Here is a 15,574-nt window from a genome sequence, read left to right on the forward strand (position 1 = left end):
GTGGAACGACATTTATTGGATATTTCAAACTTTTTTAACAAATCAAAAACTGAAAAATTGGGGTGCAAAATTATTCAGCCCCTTTACTTTCAGTGCATCAAACTCTCTGCAGAAGTTCAGTGAGGATCTCTGAATGATCCAATGTTGACCTAAATGACTAATGATGATAAATACAATCCACCTGTGTGTAATCAAGTCTCCGTATAAATGCACCTGCACTGTGATAGTCTCAGAGGTCCGTTAAAAGCGGTTTGGAACCACCAAGAGTCTTCCTAGAGCTGACCGTCTGGCCAAACTGAGCATTCAAGGGAGAAGGGCCTTGGTCAGGGAGATGACCAAGAACCCCCCTGGTCACTCTGACAGAGCTCCAGAGTTCCTCTGTGGAGATGGGAGAACCTTCCAGAAGGACAACGATCTCTGCAGCACTCCACCAATCAGGCCTTTATGGTAGAGTGGCCAGATGGAAGCCACTCTTCAGTGAAAGGTACATGACAGCCCACTTGGAGTTTGCCAAAAGGCACCTAAAGGACTCTCAGACCATGAGAAACACGATTCTCTGGTCTGATGAAACCAATATTGAACTCTTCGGCCTGAATGTCAAGCGTCATGTCTGGAGGAAATTGGGCCCCATCCCTACGGTGAAAGCATGGTGGTGTTAGCATCATGCTGTGGAGATGTTTTTCATCGGCAGGGACTGGGAGACTAGTCAGGATCGTGGGAAAGATGAACGGAGCAAAGTACAGCGAGATCCTTGATGAAAACCTACTTCAGAGTGCTCGGGACCTCAGACTGGGGCGAAGGTTCACCTTCCAACGGGACAACGAACCTAAGCACACAACCAAGACAAACAGCTTCGGGAGAAGTCTCTGAATGTCCTTGAGTGGCCAAGCCAGAGCCTGGACTTGAACCTGATCGAACATCTCTGGAGAGACCTGAAAATAGCTGTGCATCGACGCTCCCTATCCACCCTAACAGGGCTTGAGAAGATCTGCAGAGAAGAATGGGAGAAACTCCCCAAATGCAGGTGTGCCAAGCTTGTAGCGTCATACCCAAGAAGACTCAAGGATGTAATCGCTGCCAAAGGTGCTTCAACAAAGTACTGAGAAAAGGGTCTGAATACTTCTGTAAATGTGATAATTCAGTTTCAGTTCTAAAAAACTGTTTTTGCTTTATCATTATGGGGTATTGTGATGTCATTATGGGGTATTGTGATGTCATTATGAACTATTGTGATGTCATTAATGGGTAGTGTGATGTCATTAAGGGGTGTTGTGATGTCATTAAGGGGTATTGTGATGTCATTATGGGGTGTTGTGATGTCATTATGGGGTGTTGTGATGTCATTAAGGGGTATTGTGATGTCTTTATGAGGTGTTGTGATGTCATTATGGGGTGTTGTGATGTCATTAAGGGGTGTTGTGATGTCATTAAGGGGTATTGTGATGTCATTATGGGGTGTTGTGATGTCATTAAGGGGTATTGTGATGTCATTATGGGGTGTTGTGATGTCATTATGGGGTGTTGTGATGTCATTATGGGGTGTTGTGTGTAGATTGACGAGGAAGAAAAACAGCTCAACCCGTTTCAGAATGAGCCTGTAAACGTAACAAAATGTGGAAAAAGTCAAGTGGTCTGAATAATTTCTGAATATATAAATGGGATGTTTACGGGATAAATAATATAAGGAATGCAACAACAGGGGATGATACAAAAAAAATATATTCAATTCAGAAACAGGCAGAGAAGAACTGTGTAAGATTTTAGGTACGGATCTGTGACTAGAAGAATATAATACTATTGAAAATCTTTTCAGCCTTATTGATTTTATCATTGCGATATTTAAGCCTTGTTTGAATCAGGTGTGTATCATATTGCTCTGGATTTTTTTCTCTTGTGGTCTGTTGATGATAAGAACTATAACAGAGATAGAATTCTTCACCCACTTTCCAGGAAGAGAAAAGGGAGATACATTTTATCTCTGTTGAATTAATACATTATTTCACAATGAGAGATTCCCTACTGTGGCCTCCTCAGAACCACACCCAAAAACATAACAGGCATCAGTTGTTGTATTTTCTCTCAGTGGAATATTCTGTCTCTTTAAGGCCCCGTTTTATGCACAAATACATGATTTCATTGCCATTAGTTGAGGCATATTGTAGTATTGTCTTATTTCATTAAAGGAAATCAGAACAGCATCCTGCCTGTATTTTTCTGATGTTTTGGGGTTCATCAATCAATTAACCAACCAATCAATCAACCAATAAACAAATCGATCAATCAATGAAACAAGGGGCCTTAAATAGAGTCAGAAAAGGACTGAGGTCACGACGGAATGTTTTCAGGTCGTCTGGAGCCCAGGTGCAGTATGGAAATCCTCTGTGAGTTCTGGTCAAGGACACAATAGCCAATCAAAGTGGAGAAAAAAAAGGCGTGGTCAACCTACTGGAGGCGTGGTCAACCCAAGGCTGCCACCACTGCTTTTTTTTAGTCTTAGATTGTTCTTGTTTTTGTTCTTTCTCTCTCTCTCGCTCTGCTCCTAAAATACAAATAGTTTCACAGGTAGATCAATGCTTCATTCAGAGCTCGTGCAAATTAAACAACTATTTTTTTAATAAATATGTTTAAAAAAAATAAAAATAAACATAAGCACCAGTACCATAACATTGCTTACAGTGATTATATCATATAATGATGGTGAGTGTATGAACATCTATTCCAAGGTTTCCATGAGAACAACACCATTGTCATCCTCCCCCTCCCCCTCATCCTCCCCCTCCACCACCCCCTCCCCCTCATCCTCCCGCTCCCCCTCACCCTGCTGCTCCTGTAGATGGATGGGGTTCTCTCTGTCTCCAGACTCCTGTGGAAGGAGGAGGTTCTCTCTGTCTCCAGACTCCTGTAGATGGATGGGGTTCTCTCTGTCTCCAGACTCCTGTGGAAGGATGGGGTTCTCTCTGTCTCCAGACTCCTGTGGAAGGATGGGGTTCTCTCTGTCTCCTGACTCCTGTGGAAGGAGGAGGTTCTCTCTGTCTCCAGACTCCTGTGGAAGGATGGGGTTCTCTCTATCTCCAGACTCCTGTGGAAGGATGGGGTTCTCTCTATCTCCTGACTCCTGTAGATGGATGGGGTTCTCTCTATCTCCAGACTCCTGTAGATGGATGGGGTTCTCTCTATCTCCAGACTCCTGTAGATGGATGGGGTTCTCTCTGTCTCCAGACTCCTGTGGAAGGATGGGGTTCTCTCTATCTCCAGACTCCTGTGGAAGGATGGGGTTCTCTCTATCTCCTGACTCCTGTAGATGGATGGGGTTCTCTCTATCTCCAGACTCCTGTAGATGGATGGGGTTCTCTCTGTCTCCAGACTCCTGTGGAAGGATGGGGTTCTCTCTGTCTCCAGACTCCTGTGGAAGGATGGGGTTCTCTCTGTCTCCAGACTCCTGTAGATGGATGGGGTTCTCTCTGTCTCCTGACTCCTGTAGATGGATGGGGTTCTCTCTATCTCCAGACTCCTGTAGATGGATGGGGTTCTCTCTATCTCCTGACTCCTTTGGAAGGATGGGGTTCTCTCTATCTCCAGACTCCTGTAGACGGATGGGGTTCTCTTTGTCTCCTGACTCCTGGCTCAACATCTTCTTCCCTCTCTTAAACTTCTCCTGGCACTGCTTTATACGCTCCATCCTGAGAAAGAGAGAGAGAGAGAGAGGGGTGGAGGATAAAAAGAGAGAGAGAGGGGGGGTGGAGAGAGAGAGAGAGGGGTGGAGGATAAAAGAGAGAGAGGGGGGGAGAGAGAGAGAGAGAGAGTGGAGGATAAAAAGAGAGGGGGTGGAGAGAGAGAGAGGGGTGGAGGATAAAAAGAGAGAGGGGGTGGAGAGAGAGAGAGAGAGGGGGTGGAGAGAGGAAGAGAGAGGGGTGGAGGATAAAAATAGAGAGAGGGGGTGGAGAGAGAGAGAGGGGGGAGACAGAGGTGTGGAGAGAGAGGGGGTGGGGTATGGGGAGATAGAGAGAGAGGGGGAGATAGAAAAAGAGGGGGTGGAGAGAGAGGGGTGGTGAAGAGAAAGGGGGAGATAGAGAGGGGTGGGGTGGAGAGAGAGATAAAGAGAGAGGGGGTGGGTAGTGAGAGATAAAGAGAGATAAGGGGAGAGAGAATGACCATGGGTTAGGGGAATGACCATGGGGTGGGTAAATGACCATAGGGGGGAATGACCATGGGGTGGGTAAATGACCATAGGGGGAATGACCATAGGGTGGGGAATGACCATAGGGGGAATGACCATGGGGTGGGGGAATGACCATAGGGGGAATGACAATGGGGTGGGGAATGACCATAGGGGGAATGACCATGGGGTGGAATGACCATGGGGTGGGTAATTTGACCATAGGGGGGAATGACCATGGGGGGAATGACCATAGGGGGATTGACCATGGGGTGGGTAAATGACCATAGGGGGAATGACCATGGGGGGAATGACCATAGGGGAATGACCATGGGGGGAATGACCATGGGGGGAATGACCATGGGGGGAATGACCATAGGGGGAATGACCATGGGGGGAATGACCATAGGGGGAATGACCATAGGGGGGAATGGCCATGGGGAGGATTGACCATGGGGGGGAATGACCATGGGGGAATGACCATAGGGGGGAATGACCATAGGGGGAATGACCATGGGGTGGGTAAATGACCATAGGGGGGAATGACCATGGGGTGGTTAAATGACCATAGGGGGAATGACCATGGGGTGGGTAAATGACCATAGGGGGGAATGACCATGGGGTGGGGGAATGACCATAGGGGGAATGACCATAGGGGGAATGACCATGGGGTGGGTAAATTATCATAGGGGGAAATGACCATGAGGTGGGTAAATGACCATAGGGGTGAATGACCATGGGGGGGAATGACCATAGGGGGATTGACCATGGGGGGGGGAATGACCATAGGGGGAATGACCATGGGGGAATGACCATAGGGGGAATGACCATGGGGGATTGACCATAGGGGGAATGACCATGGGGTGGGTCAATGACCATAGGGGGAAATGACCATGGGGTGGGTAAATGACCATGGGGGGAATGACCATGGGGTGGGTAAATGACCATAGGGGGATGACCATGGGGGGAATGACCATGGGGTGGGTAAATTATCATAGGGGGAAATGACCATGGGGTGGGTAAATGACCATGGGGCGGAATGACCATGGGGGGTGGGTGAATGACCATAGGGGGAATGACCATGGGGTGGGTAAATGACCATAGGGGGAATGGCCATGGGGTGGGTAAATGACCATGGGGGAATGACCATGGGGGAATGACCATGGGATGGGTGAATGACCATAGGGGGAATGACCATGGGGGGTAATGACCATGGGGTGGGTGAATGACCATAGGGGGAATGACCATGGGGGGTGAATGACCATAGGGGGAATGACCATGGGGTGGGTGAATGGCCATAGGGGGAATGACCATGGGGTGGGTGAATGACCATAGGGGGAATGACCATGGGGTGGGTGAATGACCATAGGGGGAATGACCATGGGGTGGGTGAATGACCATAGGGGAATGACCATGGGGTGGGTAAATGACCATAGGGGTGAATGACCATGGGGGAATGACCATAGGGGGATTGACCATGGGGGGAATGACCATAGGGGGGGAATGACCATGGGGGGAATGACCATAGGGGGAATGACCATGGGGGGGGATTGACCATAGGGGGGAATGACCATGGGGTGGGTCAATGACCATAGGGGGAATGACCATGGGGTGGGTAAATGACCATAGGGGGATGACCATGGGGAATGACCATGGGGTGGGTAAATGACCATAGGGGGATGACCATGGGGGAATGACCATGGGGTGGGTAAATTATCATAGGGGGAAATGACCATGGGGTGGGTAAATGACCATGGGGCGGAATGACCATGGGGTGGGTGAATGACCATAGGGGGAATGACCATGGGGTGGGTAAATGACCATAGGGGGAATGGCCATGGGGTGGGTAAATGACCATGGGGGGAATGACCATAGGGGGAATGACCATGGGAAGGGTGAATGACCATAGGGGGAATGACCATGGGGGTAATGACCATGGGGTGGGTAAATGACCATAGGGGGAATGACCATGGGGTGGGGAATGACCATAGGGGGAATGACCATAGGGGGAATGACCATGGGGTGGGTAAATGACCATAGGGGGAATGACCATGGGGTGGGTGAATGACCATAGGGGGAATGACCATAGGGGGGAATGACCATGGGGTGGGTAAATGACCATAGGGGGAATGACCATGGGGTGGGGAATGACCGTAGGGGGGAATGGCCATGGGGGGAATGACCATAGGGGGATTGACCATGGGGGAATGACCATAGGGGGAATGACCATGGGGGGATTGACCATAGGGGGAATGACCATGGGGTGGGTCAATGACCATAGGGGGAATGACCATGGGGTGGGTGAAATGACCATGGGGGAATGACCATGGGGTGGGTAAATGACCATAGGGGGGAATGACCATGGGGGGAATGACCATGGGGGAATGACCATGGGGGAGTGACCATGGGGTGGGTAAATGACCATAGGGGAATTACCATGGGGGAATGACCATAGGGTGGGTGAATGACCATAGGGGGAATGACCATGGGGTGGGTAAATGACCATAGGGGGAATGACCATGGGGTGGGTGAATGACCATAGGGGGAATGACCATGGGGTGGGTAAATGACCATAGGGGAATTACCATGGGGGAAATGACCATGGGGGGTTGACCATAGGGTGGGTGAATGACCATAGGGGGAAATGACCATAGGGGGAATGACCATGGGGTGGGTGAATGGCCATAGGGGTGGGTGAATGGCCATAGGGGGAATGACCATAGGGGGAATGACCATGGGGTGGGTCAATGACCATAGGGGGAATGACCATGGGGTGGGTAAATGACCATAGGGGGATGACCATGGGGGAATGACCATGGGGTGGGTAAATGACCATAGGGGGATGACCATGGGGGAATGACCATGGGGTGGGTAAATTATCATGGGGAAATGACCATGGGGTGGGTAAATGACCATGGGGGGAATGACCATGGGGGGGTGAATGACCATGGGGGAATGACCATGGGGTGGGTAAATGACCATAGGGGGAATGGCCATGGGGTGGGTAAATGACCATGGGGGAATGACCATAGGGGGGAAATGACCATGGGAAGGGTGAATGACCATAGGGGGAATGACCATGGGGGTAATGACCATGGGGTGGGTAAATGACCATAGGGGGAATGACCATGGGGTGGGGGAATGACCATAGGGGGAATGACCATAGGGGGAATGACCATGGGGTGGGTAAATGACCATAGGGGGAATGACCATGGGGTGGGTGAATGACCATAGGGGGAATGACCATAGGGGGAATGACCATGGGGTGGGTAAATGACCATAGGGGGGAAATGACCATGGGGTGGGGGAATGACCATAGGGGGAATGACCATAGGGGGAATGACCATGGGGGGGTTGACCATGGGGGAATGACCATGGGGATTGACCATGGGGGGGAATGACCATGGGGTGGGTAAATGACCATAGGGGGAATGACCATGGGGTGGGTGAATGACCATAGGGGGAATGACCATGGGGTGGGTGAATGACCTTAGGGGGAATGACCATGGGGTGGGTGAATGACCATAGGGGGAATGACCATGGGGTGGGTAAATGACCATAGGGGTGAATGACCATGGGGGGGTAATGACCATAGGGGGATTGACCATGGGGGGGTAATGACCATGGGGGGGATGACCATAGGGGGAATGACCATGGGGTGGGTCAATGACCATAGGGGGAATGACCATGGGGTGGGTAAATGACCATGGGGGGAATGACCATGGGGTGGGTAAATTACCATAGGGGGATGACCATGGGGGAATGACCATGGGGTGGGTAAATTATCATAGGGGAAATGACCATGGGGTGGGTAAATGACCATGGGGGCGGAATGACCATGGGGTGGGTGAATGACCATAGGGGGAATGACCATGGGGTGGGTAAATGACCATAGGGGGAATGGCCATGGGGTGGGTAAATGACCATGGGGGGAATGACCATGGGATGGGTGAATGACCATAGGGGGAATGACCATGGGGGGTAATGACCATGGGGTGGGTAAATGACCATAGGGGGAATTACCATGGGGGAATGACCATGGGATGAGTGAATGACCATAGGGGGAATGACAATGGGGGGGTAATGACCATGGGGTGGGTAAATGACCATAGGGGGGAATTACCATGGGGGGTATGACCATGGGGGAATGACCATAGGGTGGGTGAATGACCATAGGGGGAATGACCATAGGGGGAATGACCATGGGGTGGGTGAATGACCATAGGGGAAATGACCATGGGGTGGGTAAATGACCATAGGGGTGAATGGCCATGGGGGGAATGACCATGGGGGATTGACCATGGGGGAATGACCATAGGGGGGAATGACCATGGGGGGATTGACCATAGGGGGAATGACCATGGGGTGGGTCAATGACCATAGGGGGAATGACCATGGGGTGGGTAAATGACCATGGGGGGAATGACCATGGGGTGGGTAAATGACCATAGGGGGAATGACCATGGGGGAATGACCATGGGGGGAATGACCATGGGGGGAGTGACCATGGGGTGGGTAAATTACCATAGGGGAAATGACCATGGGGTGGGTAAATGACCATGGGGCGAAATGACCATGGGGTGGGTAAATAACCATGGGGCGGAATGACCATGGGGTGGGTGAATGACCATAGGGAGGAATGACCATGGGGTGGGTAAATGACCATAGGGGGAATGGCCATGGGGTGGGTAAATGACCATGGGGGGAATGACCATAGGGGGAATGACCATTGGATGGGTGAATGACCATAGGGGGAATGACCATGGGGGTAATGACCATGGGGTGGGTAAATGACCATAGGGGGAATTACCATGGGGGGTATGACCATGGGGGAATGACCATGGGGTGGGTAAATGATTATAGGGGGAATGGCCATGGGGTGGGTAAATGACCATGGGGGGAATGACCATGGGGGGCTGACCATGGGATGGGTGAATGACCATAGGGGGAATGACCATGGGGATAATGACCATGGGGTGGGTAAATGACCATAGGGGGAATTACCATGGGGGGTATGACCATGGGGGAATGACCATAGGGTGGGTGAATGACCATAGGGGGAATGACCATGGGGTGGGTGAATGACCATAGGGGGAATGACCATGGGGTGGGTAAATGACCATAGGGGTGAATGACCATGGGGGAATGACCATAGGGGGATTGACCATGGGGGCATGACCATAGGGGGAATGACCATGGGGGCAAATTACCATAGGGGGAATGACCATGGGGGATTGACCATAGGGGGAATGACCATGGGGTGGGTCAATGACCATAGGGGGAATTACCATGGGGTGGGTAAATGACCATGGGGGGAATGACCATGGGGTGGGTAAATGACCATAGGGGGAATGACCATGGGGTGGGTAAATTACCATGAGGGGGGGAATGACCATGGGGTGGGTAAATGACCATGGGGCGGAATGACCGTGGGGTGGGTGAATGACCATAGGGGGATGACCATGGGGTGGGTAAATGACCATAGGGGGAATGGCCATGGGGTGGGTAAATGACCATGGGGGATTGACCATAGGGGGAATGACCATGGGATGGGTGAATGACCATAGGGGGAATGACCATGGGGGTAATGACCATGGGGTGGGTAAATGACCATAGGGGGTCAATTACCATGGGGGTATGACCATGGGGGGAATGACCATGGGATGGGTGAATGACCATAGGGGGAATGACCATGGGGGTAATGACCATGGGGTGGGTAAATGACCATAGGGGGAATTACCATGGGGGGTATGACCATGGGGGGATTGACCATAGGGTGGGTGAATGACCATAGGGGGAATGACCATAGGGAGGAATGACCATGGGGTGGGTGAATGGCCATAGGGGTGGGTGAATGGCCATAGGGGTGGGTGAATGGCCATTAGGGGGAATGACCATGGGGGAATGACCATGGGGTGGGGAATGACCATAGGGGGAATGACCATGGGGTGGAATGACCATGGGGTGGGTGAATGACCATAGGGGGAATGACCATGGGGGAAATGCCCATGGGGGTGGTTGAATGACCATAGGGGGGGGCTGACCATAGGGGGGTGACTATGGGGGTGACTGACTATGGGGGAATGACCATGGGGGAATGACCATAGGGGGAATGACCATAGGGGGGGTATGACCATGGGGGATTGACCATGGGATGGGTGAATGACCATAGGGGGAATGACCATGGGGGTAATGACCATGGGGTGGGTAAATGACCATAGGGGGAATTACCATGGGGGGATGACCATAGGGTGGGTGAATGACCATAGGGGGAATGACCATGGGGTGGGTAAATGACCATAGGGGGAATGACCATGGGGTGGGTGAATGGCCATAGGGGGAATGACCATGGGGTGGGTAAATGACCATTTGGGGAATTACCATGGGGGGTATGACCATGGGGGATTGACCATAGGGTGGGTGAATGACCATAGGGGGAATGACCATAGGGAGGAATGACCATGGGGTGGGTGAATGGCCATAGGGGTGGGTGAATGGCCATAGGGGGGAATGACCATGGGGGGGAATGACCATGGGGTGGGGAATGACCATAGGGGGAATGACCATGGGGGAATGACCATGGGGTGGGTGAATGACCATAGGGGGAATGACCATGGGGGGAAATGCCCATGGGGGGAATGACCATAGGGGAATGACCATAGGGGGGTGACTATGGGGGGTGACTATGGGGGGAATGACCATAGGGGGAATTACCATGGGGGATGACCATAGGGTGGGTGAATGACCATAGGGGGGAATGACCATGGGGTGGGTAAATGACCATAGGGAATGACCATGGGGGGGTGAATGGCCATAGGGGGAATGACCATGGGGTGGGGGAATGACCATGGGGTGGGTAAATGACCATAGGGGGAATGACCATGGGGGAATGACCATGGGGGGAATGACCATGGGGTGGAAATGACCATAGGGGGGTGACCATGGGGGGAAATGCCCATGGGGGAATGACCATAGGGGGAATGACCATGGGGGGTGACCATGGGGGGAATGACCATGGGGGGGAATGACCATAGGGGGGGAATGACCATGGGGCTTTATATCACGTTGCACCAATCCAACTCTGAAAAGTCTGTGCCTTAAATGGTTATGAATCTCTGCAGCGGTGAACAGAAACACCTGGACTGTCACGACTTCCGTCAAACTCGGTCCCTCTCCTTGTTCGGGCTGCATTCGGCGGTCGACGTCACCGGTCTTTTAGCCATCGCCGCTCCACCTTTCATTTTCCATTTGTTTTGCCTTGTTTTCCCGCACACCTGGTTCACATTCCCTCATCAGACTAAATGTATATTAGCCCCTGTTTCCCCCATGTCTGTGTGTTGTTCTTTGTGTAGGGTGTTACACTACAGGCTGGCTTGCTCTAGGTTTGTTTATAACATAGGGTTGTTTTATTTCATCCGGTTCATGTTACCGTGATTGTGCTTTGTGCTGCCTCGCCTGTGCCTTTGGGCCAGGGTGTAAATTAAAGTTCTCCTGGTATCACCCATCTCTGCTCTCCTGCGCCTGACTTCCCAGCAACCAGTCACTCACCCTGTTACATGGACTTACTGTCTCTTCAGCTGTTCCATAGACTGCTTCTCTTCCTCCAGTCTGGCTCTGACTGCCTTCACTATAGTTGCCTGGTACAATTCGGCCCCTCTGAAACACACACATACATCATCGCATCACAGATACATTATGACATCACAGATACATGATCGCATCACAGATACATGATGACATCACAGATACATGATCGCATCACAGATACATGATGACATCACAGATACATGATCGCATCACAGATACATTATGACATCACAGATACATGATCGCATCACAGATACATGATGACATCACAGTACCACAACAGGGTAAGAACAGATACATGATGACATCACAGATACATGATGACATCACAGTACTACAGCAGGGTAAGAACAGATACATGATGACATCACAGTACTACAGCAGGGTAACAACATATACATGATGACATCACATATACATGATGACATCACAGTATCACAGCAAAGTAAGAACAGATACATGATGACATCACAGTACTACAGCAGGGTAAGAACAGATACATGATGTCATCACAGATACATGATGACATCACAGTACTACAGCAGGGTAACAACAGATACATGATGTCATCACAGATACATGATGACATCACAGTACTACAGCAGGGTAACAACAGATACATGATGTCATCACAGATACATGATGACATCACAGTACTACAGCAGGGTAACAACAGATACATGATGTCATCACAGATACATGATGACATCACAGTACTACAGCAGGGTAACAACAGATACATGATGACATCACAGTACTACAGCAGGGTAACAACAGATACATGATGACATCACAGTACTACAGCAGGGTAACAACAGATACATGATGACATCACAGTACTACAGCAGGGTAACAACAGATACATGATGACATCACAGTACTACAGCGGGGTAACAACAGATACATGATGACATCACAGTACCACAGCAGGGTAACAACACAACAACGCTAACAAAGAGTTAGCTGGTATCATGGAGGTAGTTTGGACACAAAGCTTAGAAAGGATTATCTTAATGAAGACACACACACAGTAATATAGTAGTAGTAGTATACCTGGAGGCCAGTATCTGTGAGGCCCTGATGTCAGCCACCACATGTAGGAAGTAGTAACCTGGTGTAATGAGTAACCTGGTGCAACCTGGTGTAAAGTAGTATACCTGGAGGCCAGTATCTGTGAGGCCCTGATGTCAGCCACCACATGTAGGAAGTAGTAACCTGGTGTAATGAGTAACCTGGTGCAACCTGGTGTAAAGTAGTATACCTGGAGGCCAGTATCTGTGAGGCCCTGATGTCAGCCACCACATGTAGGAAGTAGTAACCTGGTGTAATGAGTAACCTGGTGCAACCTGGTGTAAAGTAGTATACCTGGAGGCCAGTATCTGTGAGGCCCTGATGTCAGCCACCACATGTAGGAAGTAGTAACCTGGTGTAATGAGTAACCTGGTGCAACCTGGTGTAAAGTAGTATACCTGGAGGCCAGTATCTGTGAGGCCCTGATGTCAGCCACCACATGTAGGAAGTAGTAACCTGGTGTAATGAGTAACCTGGTGCAACCTGGTGTAAAGTAGTATACCTGGAGGCCAGTATCTGTGAGGCCCTGATGTCAGCCACCACATGTAGGAAGTAGTAACTCATGAAGACGCGTCTCTGCAACAGCAGGAAGGCAAAGCAGATGCTGTCCCAGATGATCCCAGCCTCGTCGCTGGGCAGATCACACTTCTTACCCTCGTCCGCAGCTATAGACGCCACGGACAGACAGACAGACAGACATAGAATGCACAACCAGCAGACACATGGAGTAGATGGAGAAGACAGACAGAGAAGACGGATGGAGAAGATGGATGGAGAAGACGGATGGAGAAGACAGATGGAGAAGATGGATGGAAAAGACAGATGGAACAGATGGAGAAGACAGATGGAGCAGGTGGAGAGGACAGATGGAGAATATGGATATAGAAGACAGATGGAGCAGATGGATGGAGAAGACAGGTGGAGCACATGGAGAAGACAGATGGAGCAGATGGACGGTGAGGACAGAGAAAACAGATGGAAAAGACAGATGGAGAAGACATATGGAGCAGATGGAGAAGACAGATGGAGAAGATGGAGAAGACAGGTGGAGCAGGTGGATGGAGAAGATAGATAAGATGGATGGAAAAGATAGATGGAGAATATAGATGGAGAAGACAGATGGAGCAGACAGATGGAGCAGATGGAGCAGACAGATGGAGCAGATGGAAAAGCCAGATGGAGAAGCCAGATGTAGCAGACAAGTGGAACAGATGGAGAAGATGAATGGAGAAGACAGATGGAGAAGACAGATGGGGCAAATGGAGAAGACAGGTAGGGAATATGGATATAGAAGACAGGTGGAGCAGATGGATGGAGAAGACAGATGGAGAAGATGGGTGGAGCAGATGGAGAAGACAGATGGAGCAGATGGATGCAGAAGACAGATGGAGTAGACAGATGGAGCAGACAGGTGGAGCCGATGGAGCAGACAGATGGAGAAGATGGATGTAGAAGACAGGTGGAGCAGATGGATGGCAAAGAAAGATGGAGCAGACAGATGAGGCCGATGGAGAAGACAGATGGAGAAGACAGATGGAGAAGACAGGTGGAGCAGATAGATGGAGAAGACAGATGGAGCAGATGGAGAAGACAGATGGAGAAGATGGATGAAGAAGACAGATGGAGAGATGGATGGAGATGACAGATGGAGCAGATTAGGAAGACAGATGTAGCAGATGGAGAAGACAGATGTAGCAGATGGAGAAGACAGATGAAGCAGATGGAGAAGACAGATGGAGAAGATGGAGAAGACAGATGGAGAAGACAGATGGAGCAGATGGAGAAGACAGATGGAGAGATGGAGAAGACAGATGGAGCAGATGGAGAAGACAGATGGAGCACCTTTAGTAACATAATTTCCTCACGGTCATAAAACATGGTTTCATTGCTTCATGAAAGTAAGAGTCTTACGTGTGAAGTCTCTGTTGGTGACGACCTTATACTCCTTGATGGTGCAGGCCAGACTGAGGAGCTGGATCAGCCAGCAGTTGTTGACCACCAGGACATTGATGTAGCCACAGGCCAGGATCTGAACACGGAGACAAGATATCAGATGCCGTATCTCACTTCCCCCTGTTCCATTTAAAGTGCACTACTTCAGATAAATGGAAGCAGAAAGGCTTTATGCCACATTATGTCAAACTACCGGACGGAAGGTCCTTTTCACATCACCATCTCAGTAGTATGACAGTTCTTATGATTGGTGAAGCATCTATGTAGTGCTTATGAAAACTTTATGAGTCGTTTAAAGTGGAATCGTATGTCCTACTGTGTGTGTGTGTGTGTGTGTAGGTGTGTAGGTGTGTGTGTGTGTGTGTGTAGGTGTAGGTGTGTGTGTAGGTGTGTAGGTGTGTGTGTGTGTGTGTGTGTGTGTGTGTGTGTGTGTGTGTGTGTGTGTGTGTGTGTGTGTGTGTGTGTGTAGGTGTGTGTGTGTAGGCGTGTGTGTGTAGGCGTGTGTGTGTAGGTGTGTGTGTGTAGGTGTGTGTGTGTGTGTAGGCGTGTGTGTGTAGGCGTGTGTAGGCGTGTGTGTGTAGGCGTGTGTAGGTGTGTGTGTGTAGGTGTGTGTGTGTAGGCGTGTGTGTGTAGGCGTGTGTGTGTAGGCGTGTGTGTCCTACTCACAGACAGGATGTTCTTCATGGTGATCACAAACACGTTATAGGCAATCAGGAAGTCCCAGTAGTGGAGGATCTTTTTGATTGGTTTGAGCAGCAGCTCCCCACCGAACAGCAGGAAGTAGAAACATCCCACTATATAGCCCAA

The 15,574-nt window shown here is 50.2% G+C and overlaps 1 protein-coding gene across 1 annotated transcript in view; it reads right to left on the reverse strand.

Annotated features, from left to right (window-relative positions):
- LOC135563129 (piezo-type mechanosensitive ion channel component 2-like) overlaps positions 1 to 15,574 on the reverse strand; it is a 396,954-nt gene that overhangs the window by 113,535 nt on the left and 267,845 nt on the right. The window contains 7 exon segments of the mRNA XM_065006107.1: positions 2,447 to 2,525; positions 2,786 to 2,885; positions 3,618 to 3,680; positions 11,723 to 11,812; positions 13,317 to 13,479; positions 14,726 to 14,843; positions 15,434 to 15,574. The exon segment at positions 15,434 to 15,574 is cut by the window's right edge and continues 103 nt beyond it. Coding sequence (XP_064862179.1) covers positions 2,447 to 2,525; positions 2,786 to 2,885; positions 3,618 to 3,680; positions 11,723 to 11,812; positions 13,317 to 13,479; positions 14,726 to 14,843; positions 15,434 to 15,574 — 754 coding nt within the window.

This window comes from Oncorhynchus nerka, linkage group LG20 (genome assembly GCF_034236695.1).
Source record: "Oncorhynchus nerka isolate Pitt River linkage group LG20, Oner_Uvic_2.0, whole genome shotgun sequence".
NCBI classification, from domain to species: domain Eukaryota; kingdom Metazoa; phylum Chordata; class Actinopteri; order Salmoniformes; family Salmonidae; genus Oncorhynchus; species Oncorhynchus nerka.